At 47.1% G+C, this 24,320-nt stretch overlaps 1 protein-coding gene across 2 annotated transcripts in view; it reads right to left on the reverse strand.

Moving 5' to 3' along the window:
* LOC126175975 (tubulin polymerization-promoting protein homolog) overlaps positions 1-24,320 on the reverse strand; it is a 457,338-nt gene that overhangs the window by 56,348 nt on the left and 376,670 nt on the right. For both annotated transcript variants that reach the window (XM_049923076.1, XM_049923075.1), the window contains one exon: positions 10,719-10,908. In XM_049923076.1, the coding sequence (XP_049779033.1) occupies positions 10,719-10,908 (190 nt within the window). The remainder of the gene's footprint in view (positions 1-10,718; positions 10,909-24,320) is intronic.

Raw genomic sequence — 24,320 nt, forward strand, 5'->3', positions numbered from 1 at the left:
TCCAGGCGTGAATGGAGGGACGAATGGAGACGTGTCGTCTTCAGCGATGAGAGTCGCTTCTGCCTTGGTGCCAATGATGGTCGTATGCGTGTTTGGCGCCGTGCAGGTGAGCGCCACAATCAGGACTGCATACGACCGAGGCACACAGGGCCAACACCCGGCATCATGGTGTGGGGAGCGATCTCCTACACTGGCCGTACACCACTGGTGATCGTCGAGGGGACACTGAATAGTGCACGGTACATCCAAACCGTCATCGAACCCATCGTTCTACCATTCCTAGACCGGCAAGGGAACTTGCTGTTCCAACAGGACAATGCACGTCCGCATGTATCCCGTGCCACCCAACGTGCTCTAGAAGGTGTAAGTCAACTACCCTGGCCAGCAAGATCTCCGGATCTGTCCCCCATTGACCATGTTTGGGACTGGATGAAGCGTCGTCTCACGCGGTCTTCACGTCCAGTACGAACGCTGGTCCAGCTGAGGCGCCAGGTGGAAATGGCATGGCAAGCCGTTCCACAGGACTACATCCAGCATCTCTACGATCGTCTCCATGGGAGAATAGCAGCCTGCATTGCTGCGAAAGGTGGATATACACTGTACTAGTGCCGACATTGTGCATGCTCTGTTGCCTGTGTCTATGTGCCTGTGGTTCTGTCAGTGTGATCATGTGATGTATCTGACCCCAGGAATGTGTCAATAAAGTTTCCCCTTCCTGGGACAATGAATTCACGGTGTTCTTATTTCAATTTCCAGGAGTGTATATATCTGAAAATGTTTTGCATCACCCAGGTTCCCATAACTCCTGAAGATAGACGTTGACTGTGGATATTGTATCACACACACAGTCCCCTTGACTTTTCAGCGATGTCATTAAACCCGCCCAAAGATGTAAACAATCATGCATGATCAGCCTCTATTAGACTGTGGGGGTCCGGCTGCCGATCAGTTCCAGTCATTCCACCAGGAAGGAGGTACAAGGCTCGTGTTGTCTGTAGTTCAACCATTCCAAGACGGTCAATACCACGGTTGGATCCCGTCCGCGTTGTTACTTTGTGCCAGGAAGGGCTCTCAACAAGGGAAGTGTCCAGGCGGCTCAGAGTGAACCAAAGCGATGTTGATCGGACATGGAGGAGATACAGAGAGGTAGGAACTGTCGATAACATGCCTAGCTCAGGCTGCCCAAGGGCTGCTACTGCAGTAGATAATCGCCACCTACGGATTATGGCTTGGAGGAAGCCTGACAGCAATGCAACCATGTTGAATAATGCCTTTCGTGCAGCCGCAGGACGTATGACTCAAACTGTGCGCAATAGGCTGCACGATGCGCAACTTCACTCCCGACGTCCATGGCGAGGTCCATCTTTGCAATCACGACACCATGCAGTGCGGTACAGATGGGCCCAACAAACATACCGATTGGACCGCTCAGGATTGGCATCACGTTCTCTTCACCGATGAGTGTCGCATACGCCTTTAACCAGGCAATCGTCAGAGACGTGTTTGGAGGCAACCCGGTCAGGCTGAACGCCTTAGACACGCCGTCCAGCGAGTGTAGCAAGTTGGAAGTTCCCTGCTGTTTTGGGGTAGCATTATGTGAGGCCGACGTAGGCCGCTGGTGGTCATGGAAGGCGCCGTAACGGCTGTACGATACGTGAATACCATCCTCCGATCGATAGTGCAACCATATCGGCAGCATACTGGCGACGCATTCGTCTTCATGGACGACAAACATTTCCTTTTCGATTTCTTCATATTTTTGATGCAGTCATTTTACCTTAGCTTCTCTGCACTTCCTATTCATTTCATTCCTAAGTGATTTGTATTTCCGCATTTCTGAATTTCCCTGAACATTTTTGTACGTCCTTCTTTCGTCGATCAGCTGAAGTACTTCTTCTGTTACCCACGATTTCCTCGCAGTTACCTTCCTTGTGCCTATATTTTTCTTTCCAGCTTCTGTGGTTGCCCTTAGATGTCCATTCCTCTTCAATTGAACTGCCTTCTGAGCTATTCATTATCGCATTCCCTATAGCTTCAGAGAACTTCAACCGTGTCCCTACATTCCTTAGTGCTTCAGCATCCCACTCTTTTGTCTATTGATTCTTCCTCTCTACTCTCTTAAACTTTAGCCTGCTCATCATCAATACTAAATTGTGATCTGAGTCTATATCTGCTCCTGGTTACGCCTTAAAATCCAATATATGATTTAGGAATCTCTACGTGACTGTGACGTAATCTAATTGAAATTTTCACGTATCTCTCAGCATTTTCCAAGTATACCCCCTACTCTTCTTGAAAGGAGTATTCGCATATTACTAACTGATATTTACTGCAGAACTCCATTGTTTCTCCTCACTCGTTCCTACTACCAAGCCCACAGTCTCCCGTTAACCCTTTCTTCTACTCCCTCCCATACAACCGCATTCCAATCACCCATGACTATTCAATTTTCATCTCCTTTTATATACTGAACTCGCCGTTCAGTATCCTCATATACTTTTTCTATCTCTTCATCCTCTGCTTGTGAGGTCGGCACGTATACCTGAACTATTGTTGTTGGTATTGGTTTGCTGTCGATTCTGATGGGAACCACCCTATCACTGAACTGTTCACAGTAGCTCACTCTCTGCCCTACCTTCCTAATCATAACGAATCCTGCTCCCGTTGTTCCATTTCCTGCTGCTTCTGATATTACCCTGTACTAGTTTCCATGCTTCTTTCCATTCCACGTCACTGACCCCCACGATATCTAGACTGAGCCTTAGCAATTCCCTTTCCAGATTTTCCAGCTTGCCTATCACGTTCGAACTTCTGACCTTCTACACTGCAGCTCGTCGAACGTTATCCTTTCGTTACTCATTCAACGTTTTTCTCATGGTCACCTCCTCCTCCGCAGTCCCTTCCTGGAGATCCGAATGGAGGCTAGTCCGCAATCTTTTGCCAGTGAAGAGATCATCATGACACTTTTTCAAGTACAGGCTACATGTCCTGTGGATATGCATTATGTGTCTTTAATGTAGTGGTTTCCATTGCCATCCTCATCCTCATATTGTTGATCTACATCTACATTTACATCTACATCTACATCTACATCTACATCTACATCTACATCCATACTCCGAAAGCCACCTGACGGTGTGTGGCGGAGGGTACCTTGAGTACCTCTATCGGTTCCCCCTTCTATTCCAATCTCGTATTGTTCGTGGAAAGAAGGATTGTCGGTATGCCTCTGTGTGGGCTCTAATCTCTCTGATTTTATCCTCATGGTCTCATCGCGAGATATACATAGGAGGGAGCAATATACTGCTTGACTCTTCGGTGAAGGTATGTTCTCGAAACTTTGACAAAAGCCCGTACCGAGCTACTGAGCGTCTCTCTTGCAGAGTCTTCACGATTACTAAATGACCCTGTAACGAAGCGCGCTGCTCTCTGTTGGTTCTTCTCTATCTCTTCTATCAATCCTATCTGGTACGGATCCCACACTGCTGAGCAGTATTCAAGCAGTGGGCGATCAAGCGTACTGTAACCTACTTCCTTTGTTTTCGGATTGCATTTCCTTAGGATTCTTCCAATGAATCTCAGTCTGGCATCCGCTTTACCGAGGATCAACATTATATGATCATTCCATTTTAAATCACTCCTAATGCGTACTCCCAGATAATTTATGGTATTAACTGCTTCCAGTTGCTGACCTGCTATTTTGTAGCTAAATGATAAAGGATCTATCTTTCTGTGTATTCGCAGCACATTACACTTGTCTACATTGAGATTCAATTGCCATTCCCTGCACCATGCGTCAATTCGCTGCAGATCCTCCTGCATTTCAGTACAATTTTCCATTGTTACAACCTCTCGATACACCACAGCATCATCTGCAAAAAGCCTCAGTGAACTTCGATGTCATCCACCAGGTCATTTATGTGTATTGTGAATAGCAACGGTCCTATGACACTCCCCTGCGGCACACCTGAAATCACTCTTACTTCGGAGGACTTCTCTCCATTGAGAATGACATGCTGCGTCCTGTTATCTAGGAACTCCTCAATCCAATCACACAATTGGTCTGATAGTCCATATGCTCTTACTTTGTTCATTAAACGACTGTGGGGAACTGTATCGAACGCCTTGCGGAAGTCAAGAAACACGGCATCTACCTGTGAACCCGTGTCTATGGCCCTCTGAGTCTCGTGGACGAATAGCGCGAGCTGGGTTTCACATGACCGTCTTTTTCGAAACCCATGCTGATTCCTACAGAGTAGATTTCTAGCCTCCAGAAAAGTCATTATACTCGAACACAATACGTGTTCCAAAATTCTACAACTGATCGACATTAGAGATATAGGTCAATAGTTCTGCACATCTGTTCGACGTCCCTTCTTGAAAACGGGGATGACCTGTGCCCTTTTCCAATCCTTTGGAACGCTACGCTCTTCTAGAGACCTACGGTACACCGCTGCAAGAAGGGGGGCAAGTTCCTTCGCGTACTCTGTGTAAAATTGAACTGGTATCCCATCAGGTCCAGAGGCCTTTTCTCTTTTGAGCGATTTTAATTGTTTCTCTATCCCTCTGTCGTCTATTTCGATATCTACCATTTTGTCATCTGTGCGACAATCTAGAGAAGGATCATTACTGTTTCTTCCACCTTGGGGCAGTTTCACACCCAAGGGAAAGGCAGTGTCCTGAATCTCTGTCCGCTCATTCGTCCTCTTTCACAAGGCTGTTTGCAGAACGATAGTAATTTCTTACGCCAGAAGTCATCGGCAGCCATTGCTGATGAATTCTATTCCAAATTTAAGGCTTGGCGATGTTCATGTTTGTAATTAATAATAACTGGCTTCTCGAAGTGAATAATATAAGAATTCATCACTATTTCAATAACTTCCAGAGGTCCTAATAAAAGCATTACTGTATCAGTAGCTTCCTGACGGAGGGCTGACAGAAAATTGCATACTATAACGTTGAAAGGTAGCAGGAGTAATACTCTAAATTGCGGGCCAATATCATTAACATCCTTATGCAGCAGGATTTTGGAACACATATTGTATTCGAACATTATGAATTACCACAAAGAAAGGGACTATTGATGCACAGTCAACGCGGATTTAGAAAATGTCATTCTTGTGAAACAGAACTAGCTCTTTACTCACACGAAGTGCTATTGACAAGCGATTTCAAATTGATTCCACATTTCCAGATTTCCAGAAAGCTTTCGACAATGTACTTTACAAGCGGTTTGTCAAATTGCGTGCTTATGGAATATGGTCTCATTTATGTGAATGAATTCGTAATTTCCTGTCAGAGAGATCATAGCTCGTAGTAACTGACGGAAAGTAATTTGGTAAACCAGAAGTGATTTCTGGCGTTCAGCAAGACAGTGTTACAGGCTCTTTGTTGTTCCTCATCTATGTGAACTATTCAGGAGACAATCTGAGCAGCCGTCATTAGTTGTTGGCAGATGATGCTGTCGTTTATCGCCTAGTAAACTAAACGATCAAAACAAATTGCAAAACGATTTTGAAAAGAAATCTGTATGGTGCTAAAATTGGCAATTGACCATAAATATAGAAAAGTGTGAGGTCATACATATGAGTGTTAACAGAAGTCCGTTAAACTTCGGTTACACGATAAATCAGGCAAATCTAAAGGCCGTACATTAAACTAAATACGTAGGAATTACAAATACGGAAAATTTAAATTGGAAAGAACACACAGAAAATGCTGTGGGGAAGGCGAACCAAAGAATGTGTTTTATTGGCAGAACACTTAGAAGATGCAACAAGTCTACTAATGAAACTGCCTACCTACGCTTGTCCGTCCTGTTTTAGGATACTGCTGCGCGGTGTGGGATCCTTACCAGATGGGACTGACGGAGTACATTGAGAAAGTTCAAAGAAGAGCAGCACGTTTCGTTTCATCGAGAAATAGGGAAAAGAGTATCACTGACGTGATACAGGATTTGGAGTGGACATCAGTAAAACAAAGGTGTTTTTCGTTGCAGCGGAATCTTCTCGCGAAATTTCTCTCATCAACTTTCTCCTCCGAATTTTGTGACGCCCACCTACATAGGAGAAATGATCATAATAAAATAAGGGAAATCAGAGCTCGCACGAAGAGATACAGGCGATCGTTTCTTTCGCGCGCTGTTAGAGAGTGAAATAAGAGACAATTAGTATGAAGGACATTCAATAAAACCTCTGCTGGGCACTTAAGTGTGATTTGCAGAGTATCCTGTAGATGTACACTGCTGGCCATTAAAATTTCTACACCAAGAAAAAATGCACATGATAAACGGGTATTCATTGGACAAATATATTATACTAGAATTGACGAGTGATTACATTTTCACGCAATTTGGGTGCATAGATCCTGAGAAATCAGTTCCCAGAACAACTACCTCTGGCCGTAATAACGGCCTTGATACGCCTGGGCATTGAGTCAAACAGAGCTTGGATGGCGTGTACAGGTACACCTGACCATGCAGCTTCAACGCGATACCACAGCTCATCAATAGTAGTGACTGGCGTATTGTGACGAGCCAGTTGCTTGCCCACCATTGACCAGACGTTTTCAATTGGTGAGAGATCTGGAGAATGTGCTGGCCAGGGCAGCAGTCGAACATTTTCTGTATCCAGAAAGGTCCGTACAGGACCTGCAACATGCGGTCGTACATTCTCCTGCTCAAATGTAGGATTTCGCAGGGATCGAATGAAGGGTAGAGCCACGGGTCGTAACACATCTGAACTGTAACGTCCATTGTTCAAAGTGCCGTCAATGCGAACTAGAGGTGACTGAGACGTGTAACCAATGGCAGCCCATACCATCACGCCGGGTGATACGCCAGTATGGCGATGACGAGTACACGCTTCCAATGTGCGTTCACCGCGATGTCGCCAAACACGGATGCGACCATCATGATGCTGTAAACATAACCTGGACTCTTCCGAAAAAAAATGACGTTTTGCCATTCGTGTACCCAGGTTCGTCGTTGCGTACACCATTGCAGGCGCTCCTGTCTGTGATGCAGCGTCAAAGGTAACCGCAGCCACGGTCTCCGAGCTGATAGTCCATGCTGCTGCAAACTTCGTCGAACTGTTCGTGCAGATGGTTGTTGTCTTGCAAACGTCCCCATCTGTTGACTCAGGGATCGAGACGTGGCTGCACGATCTGTTACAGCCATGCGGATAAGATGCCTGTCATCTTGACTGCTAGTGATACGAGGCCGTTGGGATCCAGCACCTCGTTCCGTATTACCCTCCTGAACCCACCGATTCCATATTCTGCTAACAGTAATTGGATCTCGACCAACGCGAGCAGCATTGCCGCGATACGATGAACCGCAATCGCGATAGGCTACGTTCCGACGTTTATCAAGGTCGGAAACGTGATGGTACGCATTTCTCCTCCTTACACGAGGCATCAGAACAACTTTTCACCAGGCAACGCCGGTCAACTGTCGTTTGTGTATGACAAATCGGTTGGAAACTTTCCTCATGTCAGCACGTTGTAGGTGTCGCCACCGGTGGCAACCTTGTGTGAATGCTCTGAAAAGCTAATCATTTGCATATCACAGCATCTTCTTCCTGTCGGTTAAATTTCGCGTCTGTAGCACGTCATCTTCGTGGTGCAGCAATTTTAATGGCCAATAGGGCATAACTTCTCCAGTGTGGGCGTCGCTTCTAAGTGGGCTTTAGTGAACCAGTGTATTTACTCACAAACTCCTCATACGATCCTAAATGTATATACAGTGCCTTCAATAAATGTGATAACGTCCTGGAGCCTATTGGTAGCGACCATCTCCCTGTCCTCCTCACCGTTTCAGACGGTCGTCGCCCCCGCCCCGACCCTCGTAATGATCCTCCCCCAAAGTACGTCCATGACTATTCCTGTGCCAACTGGAATGCCTACCGGGATACCGTCTCCACCCAGGTCGATAGCCACCCTTTCACCTACCACCAGCCTGGCGATGTAACCTATGCCGCCTCCTTTCTCCAGCAGACCTTGTCTGAGGCTGTGGAGGCCCACGTCCCTACTGTCGCCATCCACCCCCACCGTCCTACCTTACCCCCACAGGCCGTCCTCCTTCTCGGTGAATCCCACTGTCTCTACCGTGCCTTCCTCTGCACGCATGACCCGGACACACTACGATGCCACCGGCAACTCCAGCAACACATTCGTAATTTGTTCGCGGCTAAGAAACGCCGGGACTGGCGACAGACATGCACCCGTTTAAATGCTACTCTACCAATCAACTCGTCCAAGTTCAGGTTAGCCTTCCTTCGCCTTACCGGAACTAAACCCTCCCCCTACTATCCTCTTCTCCATGATGATCACCCCTTCCCTGACACACTTAGTAAGGCCAATCACTTTGCCTCCTACCTCTTCAATGTATTTTCCATCCCCGATGATCCCCAGTTCGATTACTCCCTCTTCCCGGATGTCCACGATCGAACTGACACCCTCGCACCTGGTTTCCAGTACTTGGACAACATTGCACACACGGAACTCAATGCCCCTATCACTACACAGGACCTCATTGCTACACTCCGCACAAAACGCAACACCGCTCCTGGTCACGATCGTGTCACCTACCGTCACCTTCGTGAAGCTCCTGTCTCTTTCCTCTCCACCCTGGCCAGGGTCTACAATGTAGTCCTGTCCACCGGTTAGTACCCCGACCTGTGGAAAACTTCCCGTATCTTGATATTCCTTAAACCTGGCAAACCGCCGTCCGCCATTTCCTCCTACTGTCCCATCAGCCTTCCCTCGGTCTTCAGCAAGGTCCTGGAATCTATCCTCACCCGACGCATCCACCAGCATCTCTGCCAGCACCGCCTCCTTCCCATTACCCAGTGTGGCTTTCGGCCGTCCTTCTCTTCCAACGACCTTCTCCTTGACCTCACTCATCTCCTTTCCGACCAGCATAATTCCCGTCGCACCACAATCTTCCTCTTCCTGGACCTCGAACGAGCTTATGACCGCGTATGGCATTCCGGTCTCCTCTTCAAGCTCCAAACCTTCGCCCTTCCCATTAACTACGTCCGTCTCATCGGCTCCTTTCTCTCCCACCGTCCTTCCTATGTCACCATCAATAGCATGGATTCCTACACTTTTTTTCCCTCCGCTGGTGTGCCCCAAGGCTCCGTCCTCTCCCCCCTTCTGTACCTTTTGTGTACGGCGGAAATACCGCCGCCGTCACCCCCCAACCACCTTCTCCAGTTTGCCGATGACACCGCCTTCCTTGCCCTTGCCCCCACCCTGCAGCGCTCCCAACACCTTCTCCAATCCCATCTTGACCGGTTCACCACTTGGTGCAACCAGTGGTTGCTCAAGGTCAATCCCTCCAAAACCCAGGCGATCATTGTAGGCAAAACCACCCCTTCCTTCCGCCTCCTCGATTTCTATCTCACCATCTATGGCCGTCCTATCGCCCTCACTCCCATCCTCAAGTACCTTGGCGTCACCCTCGACCGTCGCCTCTCCTGAACCCCCCATCTCTGGACAATCTAAGCCAAGGCACACTCCCGACTCCGTCTCCTCAAGCTCCTTTCCGGACGTACGTGGGGTCTGGACCCCTCCACCATCCTCCACACCTATAAATCCCTCATCCGGCCTATCCTTTGTTACACCCATCCGGCCTGGATCTCCGCCTCCCCTACCTTTTATAAATCCCTTCAAATCCTTGAATGCCATGCTCTCCACCTCGCCTACCGCATCCGTCTCCCCTCCCCCATGTGGACTCTGTACGATCTCATTCTGTTCCCCCACCTCCTCCTTTTCCTTGAAAGGATACGCATGCTGTACACCTCCCGCAAACTCGATCCTCCTCACCCAGTTGTCTCGCCCATCCTCTCCCACCCTCACCCGCTGCCGCGCCTGTATTCCCATGTCCCACCCGGTCTCCATCTCTCCACCCTCCTTACCCTCTCCCAAGGTGGCTTCCGCCAGCTCCCCCTCCCTGATGATGTCCTCCACCCCTCCATCTACCCCTCCTATCAACTTTGATCCTCCCCCCCTTTCCTGTGTCCTTTCCTTTCGGCACCCTCCCTCCCTTCTCTTTCCTTTTCCCCCGTCCCCTTCCGCCACCCCTCTTCCCCCGGGCTTCCCCTCCTCTTCCTCCCTTCCCCCTATCTCCCATGCTCATGGCATCGGCTCTCCCCTCTCCCTCGCCCACCCCCCTCCTCCTCTCTTGGCAGGTCCCCGGGCTCTTACACAGTTGGTGAACTTTCGCGCGCCGTAGATCGACGCCTCGTGTTTCTGTGTGTACCGTCGTTTTGTGCTTAAGTGGTTCAGTGTTATTCGTTTTCTGCACCTTGGTTCACGTGTGACAATTTTCGTCTATGTATGTGTCCAGGTGTCTGAACAAATTTTATCTTGGACACTACGCCCGTGAACGGCTCCATGTATTTTAAAAAGTGTTTGTCTCCTTTTATATGTCCGCAATATTTTGATCTCACATTGTCTTCATTTGTCTCTTTTGTGTTTCTCTGAGGCCAAAGAGCGGCGTAGTATGCTGCTGCTGGCCTGCCTGTAAACAGGTTTAAAAATAACAATAAAGAAAAAAAAATGTGATGACTTTTATGAATACATTCACTGGTAATTACGTAGCCTCCTTGGAGAAACTAATATTTATTTGGCGTGCAGTACGGCACTCTTTGACTGATGTCACAACACTGCAAAGCAACGCACAAATTAAGCTACTATGTAGTCGACAGGCATACCTGACGCAGCGTCTGGGGGCGGCGTCTTTGGAGACTGTGCAGCGGCGGCGGCGGCGGCGGCGGCCTTGGTGGGCGTAGAGGCGGCTCCTGCTGGCGGGGGGTTGGCTGCCGGCTTGCAGGCGTCGCCTCCCGCCCCCGGGGGGCTGGTCGGCCCGTTCACTGTCACCTCCTTCGCCTCCGCAACAGCTGCCTGCGAAACACGCGCCACTGGAGACCTCCACCTCGCAGATCGTTTACACAAAGTGCGCAACAAAGCGCGCGCTAAATTGAATGGGAAAAGACCTGTGTACTTTACTACGCATGGGAATTGGATATACGTCCTAATCTCCTCCTCTCCCTCTTTTTGCACATCTTCTCCCACTCCCTGTCTCTCGTCCATCTTCTCTTCCTTCCTCCCTCACCATCGCCACTTGTCCTCCCTCCCTGTCCATCTCCTCCTTTCCGGTTTCTGTCGTCATTTACTCCCACCCTTTTGTCCCTCTCATCTTTCACTCTTGCTCTACCTCTGACTTCAAGCCTCGAGTAGCGCCTCGAGAATTTCCACGCAAATTCTAGAGATCCTCGGCTTTCCACCGTCTCGAACACCGGATATTTTACGTACGAGAGGGAGAGATGAAAATGTGTCTACTGCGCCACGGTTTATGCGTGTGCAGGACGGGCGTGTATTACGAGAAGACTAAAGTTGTGACGGTCTATCGGCGCTGACAAGTGGTGGCTGCGCACGCCTGGGGAGCCGTATGTCCAGTACGAGCAGTAATAAAGGGCTACTCGCTGGCAGTGAAGTAGTGACTGCTGGGAACAAGTGAAACATGTTTCATCTAGAGACCCATGTACACTGTTCAAAATGGTTCAAATGGCTCTGAGCACTATGGGACTTAACATCTGAGGTCATCAGTCCCCTAGAACTTAGAACTACTTAAACCTAACTAACCTAAGGACGTCACACACATCCATGCCCGAGGCAGGATTCGAACCTGCGACCTTACCGGTCGCGCGGTTCCAGACTGAAGCGCCTAGAACCGCTCGGCCACCCCGGCCGGCCCATGTACACTGTTGTTTGACTTGCTAGGAGCAAGAACTGTTTTCACAAGGGTTATTAAAACCGAAAGAGACTGTAATGGTATACGTTAAGTACTAATGTTTTTCCAGACGTAGTTGATTTACGATAATCGAAAGAGCATGTGAAACTTGTGTAGTGTCTTATTGTGAAGAAGAAATACAGCGAAGTTGATACGCAAGTATTGTGAGAGAAGTAGGTCAGTGATATTTCCCTAATCAGCACATAATCTTCGGAGAAGAAGTATTGTGAAGATCGACGAAGCCGTCTGTCCTGAGAACAAGATCGGCTGCACGCAATACGTTAATCACCCGCGGGAGACGTGAGCGTCTTGCACGACACCACCAGGCAGTCTCCGGTCGTCGGGAAAACGTTAGACTTGTTTATTGTTATTGCGATTTCAGATTCTGTACTATTTTGATCACATTCCGATAAGCAATAGATACAATTTTCCTGTTTTGTAACAACGTTTCATTATTAAGCATATATATATATATATATATATATATATATATATATATATATATATGTGTGTGTGTGTGTGTGTGTGTGTGTGTGTGTGTGTGCTCGTGTGTATGTGTGCGTCTCCAAGCGTTTATTACAGTAACATCTGAAATAAATCAGTTAAGAATATGTATCCTTTACACATTGCACATTTTTGCTTATAAATTACATATATTAAAAGTAAGTGTATAAAAAACGTGTGTATTCGAATGCAACGTTGTGGCATAATTTCGAATCTATCGGTGAAGAAATTTCGAAGTAGTTGGTGAAGAATTTTTGGAGATTCACGATTTTGAACAAAAGAACATTTATATTTTTCTTTCTGTAGATATAACTGCTGGTTTGTACAAAATCATAAATCTCCGATTGCTTTGAAATTTTGACACGATGTTGCATTCGAATACACGCTACGCGTGTGGTTTTATGTACCTACTGAAGTGCTATATGTTACACTATATATATATATATATATACTCCTGGAAATTGAAATAAGAACACCGTGAATTCATTGTCCCAGGAAGGGGAAACTTTATTGACACATTCCTGGGGTCAGATACATCACATGATCACACTGACAGAACCACAGGCACATAGACACAGGCAACAGAGCATGCACAATGTCGGCACTAGTACAGTGTATATCCACCTTTCGCAGCAATGCAGGCTGCTATTCTCCCATGGAGACGATCGTAGAGATGCTGGATGTAGTCCTGTGGAACGGCTTGCCATGCCATTTCCACCTGGCGCCTCAGTTGGACCAGCGTTCGTGCTGGACGTGCAGACCGCGTGAGACGACGCTTCATCCAGTCCCAAACATGCTCAATGGGGGACAGATCCGGAGATCTTGCTGGCCAGGGTAGTTGACTTACACCTTCTAGAGCACGTTGGGTGGCACGGGATACATGCGGACGTGCATTGTCCTGTTGGAACAGCAAGTTCCCTTGCCGGTCTAGGAATGGTAGAACGATGGGTTCGATGACGGTTTGGATGTAGCGTGCACTATTCAGTGTCCCCTCGACGATCACCAGTGGTGTACGGCCAGTGTAGGAGATCGCTCCCCACACCATGATGCCGGGTGTTGGCCCTGTGTGCCTCGGTCGTATGCAGTCCTGATTGTGGCGCTCACTTGCACGGCGCCAAACACGCATACGACCATCATTGGCACCAAGGCAGAAGCGACTCTCATCGCTGAAGACGACACGTCTCCATTCGTCCCTCCATTCACGCCTGTCGCGACACCACTGGAGGCGGGCTGCACGATGTTGGGGCGTGAGCGGAAGACGGCCTAACGGTGTGCGGGACCGTAGCCCAGCTTCATGGAGACGGTTGCGAATGGTCCTCGCCGATACCCCAGGAGCAACAGTGTCCCTAATTTGCTGGGAAGTGGCGGTGCGGTCCCCTACGGCACTGCGTAGGATCCTACGGTCTTGGCGTGCATCCGTGCGTCGCTGCGGTCCGGTCCCAGGTCGACGGGCACGTGCACCTTCCGCCGACCACTGGCGACAACATCGATGTACTGTGGAGACCTCACGCCCCACGTGTTGAGCAATTCGGCGGTACGTCCACCCGGCCTCCCGCATGCCCACTATACGCCCTCGCTCAAAGTCCGTCAACTGCACATACGGTTCACGTCCACGCTGTCGCGGCATGCTACCAGTGTTAAAGACTGCGATGGAGCTCCGTATGCCACGGCAAACTGGCTGACACTGACGGCGGCGGTGCACAAATGCTGCGCAGCTAGCGCCATTCGACGGCCAACACCGCGGTTCCTGGTGTGTCCGCTGTGCCGTGCGTGTGATCATTGCTTGTACAGCCCTCTCGCAGTGTCCGGAGCAAGTATGGTGGGTCTGACACACCGGTGTCAATGTGTTCTTTTTTCCATTTCCAGGAGTGTATATATATATATATATATATATATATGGTGAGTCACCTAACGTTACCGCTGGATATATTTCGTAAACCACATCAAATACTGACGAACCGATTCCACAGACCGAACGTGAGGAGAGGAGCTAGTGTAATTGTTTAATACAAACCATACAAAAATGCACGGAAGTATGTTTTTTAACACAAACCTACGTTTTTTTAAAATGGAACCACGTTAGTTTTGTTAGCACATCTGAACATATAAACAAATACGTAATCAGTGCCGTTTGTTGCATTGTAAAATGTTAAGTACATCCGGAGATATTGTAACCTAAAGTTGACGCTTGAAACCTCCGACGTTCCGTTGAGTGTTGTAACAAACACGGGCCATGGTCGGCGAGCAGCATCTGCAGGGACGTGTTTACGATGACGACCGTCTTTACGAGTGTGGCTGTAGTACACTGTTGTGGTTTGGTCTAGCTGTCGCAGTGTCCGCATGTAGCGCTTACTGCTATTGTTATTCTGCATTCGTCTCCGCACGCAGACCAACTGTAGTACACAGTGTTACCAGACGTCTGTGATAGTGTAGTGTTGTAGGAACTGTGACCATGGTGTATTCGAACTCTGAAAAGGCGGAGATGATACTCATCTATGGCGAGTGTCGACGAAATGCAGCTGAAGCCTGCAGGGTGTATGCAGAACGGTGCCCGGACAGAGAGCATCCAACGTGCCACACATTGCAAAACGTCTACCGCCAACTGTATGCAACAAGTATGTTCGTAGCACGCAAACGGGTCCGTAACAAGCCCGTCACAGGAGAAGCGGGTGCAGTTGGTGTGTTAGCTGCTGTTGCCATGAACACACACATGAGTACACGGGACACTGCGAGAGCCGGTGGACTGAGTCGAAGTAGTGTCATGCGCATACTACATCGACACCGCTTTCACCCGTTTCATGTGTCGCTACATCAGCAATTACCTGGTGATGACTTTAATCATCGAGTGCAATTCTGTCAATGGGCATTAACAGAGAATGCGTTGCAGTTCTACCTGTTTACCGATGGAGCGGGTTACACAAACCACGGGGCAGTGAATCTACGGAACATGCATTACTGGTCCGTGGACAATCCTCGCTGGCTCAGACAGGTAGAGCGACAGCGACCGTGGACTGTAAATGTATGGTGCGGAATCATTGGCGACCACCTTATTGGTCCTCACTTCATTGCAGGGGCCCAAACAGTTGCAACATACATCGCGTTTCTACAGAATGATCTGCCAACGTTGCTCGAAAATGTCCCACTGGAAACGCGTCGACATATGTGGTATCAGCATGATGGTGCACCTGCACATTCCGCAATTAAGACTAGGCTGACCCTTGACAGGATGTTCGACGGGCGTTTCATAGGACGTGGAGGACGCATAAATTGGTCAGCCCGCTCTCCTGACGACCAATCTCCCTGCTCAACCACCTGTCTAAGTTACTGGAAATCCTCATCCAAAACTCCCTACTACAATTCCTATCTGCCAACAATATCCTTATCCCTGAACAATTTGGTTTTCGTGCTGGGCATAGCACAACACAACAAGCCATTCGTCTGGTGGAGCACATCTGCACAGAGAAGAGCCAGGGCAATAGCACAGCTGCCATTTTCCTGGACATTGAAAAAGCGTTCGACCGGGTTTGGCATGGCGGCCTGCTATACAAACTGTCGAAGATGAACTGCCCACTTCACCTGCTCAAAATAGCCCACTCGTTCCTGGTGGAAAGGACATTTTACTCTACAGTAGATCGAGCAGACAGCGAGCTAAAACAAATAGAAGCAGGTGTCCCACAGGGATCTGTGCTTGGCCCCCTCCTATATCTACTATACACAAATGATCTGCCGAAGGAGCCGGGCGGTAACATTGCCCTATATGCAGATGACACTGCATTATACCACAGTGGCAGAAACATCAACTATCTAGCCTACCGCCTACAACGACATCTAGACAAAGTGACAAAGTGGTGCAATCTGTGGAAAATAAAGATAAACGCAGACAAATGCCAGACTATCTTATTCAGCCACAAAATCAAACGCCCCATAGTGAACATCAATCACAACAACCAGGTACTACCCTGGAAAGAAGTAGTTACCTACCTCGGGCTAAAATTGGATAAGAATCTGACATTTACGCACCACATTAAAGAGGCCAGAAACAAGGGCTCTGCCCGGCTCTTTCAGCTATACCCACTCCTTAAAGGCAGGGGACTCACAGTACCTGCCAAACTCAGAATTTGGAAAACGATAATCCTACCAGCCATGCTCTACGGTTCAGAAGTGTGGAGTATGGCAGCAGACACAAATCTCAGGCAGTTGGAAATCATCCAAAACAAAGCCTTCCGAATCGTTGCAGACGCTCCGTGGTTCTCGAGCAATGAGGAGATCAGAGCAATGTTAGGACAGCCCTCATTCTATCATATCATTAAACAAAAATCATTAAACTTCTACGTATCATCAAACGCATCACCACACCAACTCATCAACTCTCTGGGAAGGGACGAAAACCCTGATCAGAGAGCACCAATCACCACAATCCATCGCCAATTCAGGCGTTAGTCATATGAACCCATACGTAAACATACACTTACATCATCATCACCGCCGCCTCCACTAACATCATCATCGCCGCTACCTCCACTAACATCATCTACCCAGGGGAGAAACGACCCCTAACCATTACCGTATAACCCCCGAATACGCACCAACAAGGACCATTTCGAAAGACAGAGCGTTTTCAAGGACGCTGGCTCTTCAAACACATCATGGGTATAGACCCAGCCATTTCACTTTCGCTGATCTTACACCTCTGGACTTCTTTCTGTGGAGTACGTTAAAGGAGAAAGTGTACCGTGATGTGCCTACAACCCCATAGGATATGAAACAACGTATTGTGGCAGCCTGCGGCGACATTACACCAGATGTACTGCGGCGTGTACGACATTCATTACGCCAGAGATTGCAATTGTGTGCAGCAAATGATGGCCACCACATTGAACATCTATTGGCCTGACATGTCGGGATACACTATATTCCACTCCGTAATTGAAAACGGAAACCACGTGTGTACGTGTACCTCAGCCCTCGTGGTAATGTACATGTGCGTCAGTGAAAATGACAAATAAAAAGGTGATAGCATGTGGACGTAATGTGCTGTTCCAGTCTCTTCTGTACCTACGGTCCATCACCGTTCCCTTTGGATCCCTACGTAATTCGGTGCTCTCCGATACACACGATCGAACAGCGGAGGAGTGGTACTCATGCGTCAACTTTAGGTTACAATATCTCCGGATGTCATTAACATTTTACAATGCAACAAACGGCACTGATTACGTATTTGTTTATATGTTCATATGTGCTAACAAAACTAACAGGTTTCCATTTAAAAAAACGTAGGTTTGTGTTAAAAACATACTTCCGTGCATTTTTTTTATAGTTTGTATTAACCAATTACACTAGCCCCTTTCCCCACGTTCGGTCTGTGGAATCGATTCGTCAGTATTTGATGTGGTTTACGAAATATATCCAGCGGTAATGTTAGGTGACTCACCCTGTATATACAGGGTATTACAAAAAGGTATGGCCAAACTTTCAGGAAACATTCCTCACACACAAAGAAAGAAAATATGTTACGTGGACATGTGTCCGGAAACGCTTACTTTCCATGTTAGAGCTCATTTTATTACTTCTCTTCAAATCACATTAATCATGGAATGGAAACACACAGCAACAGAACGTACCAGCGTGACTTCAAACACTTTGTTACAGGAAATGTTCAAAATGTCCTCCGTTAGCGAGGATACATGCATCCACCCTCCATCGCATGAAATCCCTGATGCGCTGATGCAGCCCTGGAGAATGGCGTATTGTATCACAGCCGTCCACAATACGAGCACGAAGAGTCTCTACATTTGGTACCGGGGTTGCGTAGACAAGAACTTTCAAATGCCCCCATAAATGAAAGTCAAGAGGGTTGAGGTCAGGAGAGCGTGGAGGCCATGGAATTGGTCCGCCTCTACCAACCCATCGGTCACCGAATCTGTTCTTGAGAAGCGTACGAACACTTCGACTGAAATGAGCAGGAACTCCATCGTGCATGAACCACATGTTGTGTTGTACTTGTAAAGGCACATGTTCTAGCAGCACAGGTAGAGTATCCCGTATGAAATCATGATAACGTGCTCCATTGAGCGTAGGTGGAAGAACGAAGCTAAAATGAGCTCTAACATGGAAATTAAGCGTTTCCGGACACATGTCCACATAACATCTTTTCTTTATTTGTGTGTGAGGAATGTTTCCTGTAAGTTTGGCCGTACCTTTTTGTAACACCATATATATATATATATATATATATATATATATATATATATATATATATATACCGGGTGTTCCATTGATCGTGACCGGGCCAAATATCTCAGGAAATAATTGCCAAAAGAAGAAACTACAAAGAACAAAACTCGTCTAGCTTGAAGCGGGAAAGGTCGCCCGGGGTGGCCGAGCGGTTCTAGGAGCTACAGTCTGGAACCGCGCGACCGCTATGGTCGCAGGTTCGAATCCTGCCTCGGGCATGGGTGTGTGTGATGTCCATAGGTTAGTTAGGTTTAAGTAGTTCTAAGTTCTAGGGGACTGATGACCTCAGATGTTAAATCCCATAGTGATCAGAGCCATTTGAAGGGGGACACCAGATGGCGCTATAGTCGGGCCGCTAGATGGCGCTGCCATAGGTCAAACGGGTATCAACTCAGTTTTTTTTAAACAGAATCCCCATTTTTATACATATTCATGTAGTACGAAAATAAATATGAATGTTTTAGTTGGACCACTTTTTTCGCTTTGTGATGGAGGGCGCTGTAATAGTCACAAACATATGGCTCACAATTTTAGACGAACAGTTGGTAACAGGTAGGTTTTTTAAATTAAAATACAGAACGTAGGTACGTTTGAACATTTTATTTATGTTGTTCCAATTTGATACATATACCTTTGCGAACTTATTTCTGAGAACGTATGCTGTTACAGCGCGATTATCTGCAAATACCTCATTAATGCAATAAATGCTCAAAATGATGTCCGTCAACCTCAATGCATTTGGCAACAGCGAGTAGTTCGCCTTTCGTAATGTTCGCACATGCATTGACAATGCGCTGACGCATGTTGTAGGTGGATCGCGATAGCAAACATCCTTCAGCTTACCCCACAGAAAGAAATCTGGGGACGTCAGATCCGGTGAACGTTCGGGCCATGGTATGGTGCTTCGACGACCAATCCACCTGTCATTAAATATGCTATTCAATACCGCTTCAACGGCACGCGAGCTATGTGTCTGACATCCATCATGTTGAAAGTACACCGCAATTCTGTCATGTAGTGAAACATCTTGTACTAGCACCGGTAAAACATTACGTAGGACATCAGCATACATTGCACCATTTAGATTTCCATCGATAAAATGAGGGCCAATTATCCTTCCTCCCACAGTGCCGCACCATACATTAACCCACTAAGGTCGCGGATGTTCCACTTGTCGCAGCCATCGTGCATTTTCCGTATCCCAATAGTGCATATTTTGCCGGTTTACGTTACCGCTGTTGGTGAAAGACGCTTCGTCGCTAAATAGAACGCGTGCAAAAAATCTGTCATCGCCCCGTAATTTCTCTTGTGCTCAGTGCCAGAACTGTACACGACGTTCAAAGACGTCGCCATGCAATTACTGGTTCATAGAAATATGGTATGGGTGCAATCGATGTTGATGTAGTATTCTCTACACCGACGTTTTTGAGATTCCCGATTCTCGCGCAATTTGTCTGCTACTGATGTGCGGATTAGCCGCGACAGCAGCTAAAACACCTATTTGGGCATCATCATTTGTTGCAGGTCTTGGTTGACGTTTCACATATGGCTGAACACTTCTTGTTTCCTTAAATAACGTAACTATCCGGCGAACTGTACGGACACTTGGATGATGTCGTCCAGGACACCGAGCAGCATACATAGCACACGCCCGTTGGGCATTTTGATCACAATAGCCATACATCAACACGATATCTACCTTTTCCGCAATTGGTAAACGGTTCATTTTAACACGGGTAATGTATCACGAAGCAAATACCGACCGCTCTGGCGGTATGTTACGTGATACCACGTACTTACACGTTTGTGACTATTACAGCGCCATCTATCACAAAGCGAAAAAAGTGGTCCAACTAAAACATTCATATTGCTTTACATATTACACGAATTTGTAATAAAAATGGGGGTTCCTGTTTAAAAAAGAAAAGAACGCCGTTGATATCCGTTTGACCTATGGCAGCGCCATCTAGCGGGCCAACCATAGTGCAATCTGGTTTACCCCTTCAAGCTAGATGAGTTTCGTTCTTTGTAGTTTTTCCGTTTGATGCTTATTTCGTGAGATCTTTGGCCCGGTCAGTATCAATGGACCACCCTGTATATATAGTGTTTGTACGATATGGCACTTTACATATAGAGGGGATACGGAGATATACGATTTTGAACAAACGAGCATTTACTTTTGTATTTATATAGATTTTATGTGTGATGGAAGTGTAGACAAGGGATACTAAATAGCTACAGATGATACTTGGAAATAGAGGGTTTTTGCATCAACTTTTCTGGCCACTTTTGCAGTTAACATTTTGATCGCTCCACGCTTAGTGACTGATGTTTTCGCCTCCAGACCGGCCCGGACACTCGGCGCTCGTCATGAGGCTTTCCTGTGGCCGCTGGCCGCCTCCCGGAAGTCAAAGTGTTAAGAAGTCAGACGTTTTCTCAAAGACGGCGTTTTCCGTTAAGAGTGAGCCCTTGTGGGGACTTTCTACGGTGCCTAGCGCTGACGTCAGAGTCTGGCAATATAACGTAACGTCACCAAAATCTGCGAACACGAAGTCACTTACGTTGGCTGTAAAAAATATTCCCTCTCTGGACAGGCGGCTGTTTTCATTGACTACTGAGGTTTTAAATAGCGCATAACGCTGTACACTCGCTCTGAGCTTGGTGAATGATGATGTACAGGAAACGCGCGTCTTGTATGATTACACCGTCACCTCCTGGCCACAGTAACCTACTCAGCTTGGGCGCCATGATGGAGAGGTTTACCCGAGTACTTAAGGACTGGAGCTGTAGGGAAGCAGCTGAGGACCACCTCATGAATATTGCGATTGTGCCATAATAGGCCTATATTAATAAAAAAATCGAACACAGCTGTGTCTTAGACTCACAGCGTAATATATAAAATTGTTTTAAATATAAATCTTGATTCAAGTACTAATAAAGCATTTTAAACCTACACCTATGACAACTTATATCGACTTCTTAATAAGATATAAAAAAATACTGTTTCAGTGTTTCTGGAAATTGAGCCGCTAAGGGGGTAAAATAGAAGATGAAAATTTTTATGAAAATACTTCATTATGAAAGCATTTTTTAAACTTAATCTCAGAAAATTTGCATTTGGCTTCTCCGTTAGAAACAAAAAAATATATGTTTCAGTGTTTTTGAAAATTCAACCACTGAGTGAGTGAAACACATACAAAAACTCAAAAAGTTTTTTTAGACATTCACAAATGTTCGATATGTGCCCCTTTAGTGATTCGGCAGACATCGAGCTGATAATCAAGTTCCTCCCACACTCGGAGCAGCATGTCCCCATCAATGAGTTCGAAAGCATCGTTGATGCGAGCTCGCAGATCTGGCACGTTTCTTGGTAGAGGAGGTTTAAACACTGAATCTTTCACATAACCCCACAGAAAGAAATCGCATGGGGTTAAGTCGGGAGAGCGTGGAGGCCATGACATGAATTGCTGATCATGATCTCCTCCACGACCGATCCATCGGTTTCCCAATCTCCTGTTTAAGAAATGCCGAACATCATGATGGAAGTGCGGTGGAGCACCATCCTGTTGAAAGATGAAGTCGGCGCTGTCGGTCTCCAGTTCTGGCATGAGCCAATTTTCCGCGGGCTACGCGTGAAACTTGCCCGCACGCGTTCAACCGTTTCTTCGCTCACTGCAGGCCGACCCGTTGATTTCCCCTTACAGAGGCATCCAGAAGGTTTAAACTGCGCATACCATCGCCGAATGGAGTTAGCAGTTGGTGGATCTTTGTTGAACTTCGTCCTGAAGTGTCGTTGCACTGTTATGACTGACTGATGTGAGTGCATTTCAAGCACGACATACGATTTCTCGGCTCCTGTCGCCATTTTGTCTCACTGCGCTCTCGAGGGCTCTGACGGCAGAAACCTGAAGTGCGGCTTCAGCCGAACAAAACTTTATGAGTTTTTCTACGTATCTGTTAGTGTGTCGTGACCATATGTCAATAAATGGAGCTACAGTGAATTTATGAAATCGCTTCAATCATTGGGTAATAGCGCTGTATATCCATGTACTAGAGTCCGTAATCGAGTTTTATTATTTGTAAGGTTGCGCTGTCCCATCGTATATTTAATCACGCTTGACGATTCCCACTGATCAAGCGTGACCCCAAGACGAATTAGCCTGCCGCAGGAGAACAGTTAGATATTTTCAGCAAAGGTCAGGATAGCTAAATGGATAGTAGGCTTCTCCGTGTTTATGGCACGGCGGTCAGCAACAAAGGAGCTGTGCTGACGTTGTATTGGAGGCGCTACATAGTGTACATCACCACTGCACGTATACACAACAAGGAATCATGGCGTTGAGTGGTAATAGGAAATCAGCAACGCTTGTTTTCTATGCGGCCGGTACGTTATAGCCCGTAGCAGACAACAAAACCAAACGAAGATGGTCATGATGGGTGTAAAAGATTGACGAGCAGGAGGGAGGAGAGGGAAAGTGTAATGTAGCTTCCAAAAGAATTTGCTGTAGAGATTGTATCATTTGAGGGAGGAGGCGGGGCGCAATAAACGCTGCGCAGTAGCAAACGCGTTTCTGCCATTATGCGCATGATGTCAGTGAGGAACCCTTCGCCCTCATATTTATATGTTGGAGACTCTGTGATTTCTACTCTGCAAAACACCGCGAGCACGGCAGAGTTGTAAGTAGGCTGCTTATATTTTCTTATTGGCAACGTTACGTAGCGCTCTATATGAAAATCACTGGCTGTGCTGTGTGCAGTCCGTGGCTAGTTTGCATTGTTGTCTGCCATTGTAGTGTTGGGCAGCGGCAGCTGGATGTGAACAGCGCGTAGCGTTGCGCAGTTGGAGGTGAGCCGCCAGCAGTGGTGGATGTGGGGAGAGAGATGGCGGAGTTTTGTAATTTGTCATGAACTGCTATATATATGATGATATTAAGGTAAATACAGTGTTTGTTCTCTATTAATATCTTTCATTTGCTAACTATCCCTATCAGTAGTTAGTGCCTCCCGTAGTTTGAAACTTTTATTTAGCTGGCAGTAGTGGCGCTCGCTGTATTGCGGTAGTTCGAGTAACGGAGATTGTTGTGAGGTAAGTGATTTGTGAAAGGTATAGTTAAATGTTACTCAGGGCCATTCTTTTGCAGGGATCTTTGACAGTCAGATTGCGTTGCGCTAAAAAATATTGTGTGTCAGTTTAAGCACAGTCATGTATAAATTGTTCTAAGGGGACGTTTCAGAGTCTACGTCCCATTGTACCATTTGTTAGAGTTTCTTCCTGTTTCACTCACATTTAGAGCGCCGGAAGAATTGTGGTGTCACCGCCAGACACCACACTTGCTAGGTGGTAGCCTTTAAATCGGCCGCGGTCCGTCAGTATACGTCGGACCCGCGTGTCGCCACTATCAGTGATTGCAGACCGAGCGCCGCCACACGGCAGGTCTAGAGAGACTTCCTAGCACTCGCCCCAGTTGTACAGCCGACTTTGCTAGCGATGGTTCACTGACAAAATACGCTCTCATTTGCCGAGACGATAGTTAGCATAGCCTTTCAGCTACGTCATTTGCTACGACTTAGCAAGGCGCCATTACCAGTTACTATTGCTACTGTAATCATGTACCGTAAAGAGCGACGCTCATCATTAAAGGATTAAAGTTAAGTATTCCACCAGCTACGTCCGTTTTTCTAAAGTCTAATTTCCTTGTCCTGTTCCAGACCTCACGCCAGCCTGCGTGAGCTAAAACGCGTGCCTTTCGGCTTCCTCTAGTACCCGGTGTTGGCTCTCCTGCCA

The sequence above is a fragment of the Schistocerca cancellata genome, chromosome 3, assembly GCF_023864275.1.
Source record: "Schistocerca cancellata isolate TAMUIC-IGC-003103 chromosome 3, iqSchCanc2.1, whole genome shotgun sequence".
Taxonomy (NCBI): Eukaryota; Metazoa; Arthropoda; class Insecta; order Orthoptera; family Acrididae; genus Schistocerca; species Schistocerca cancellata.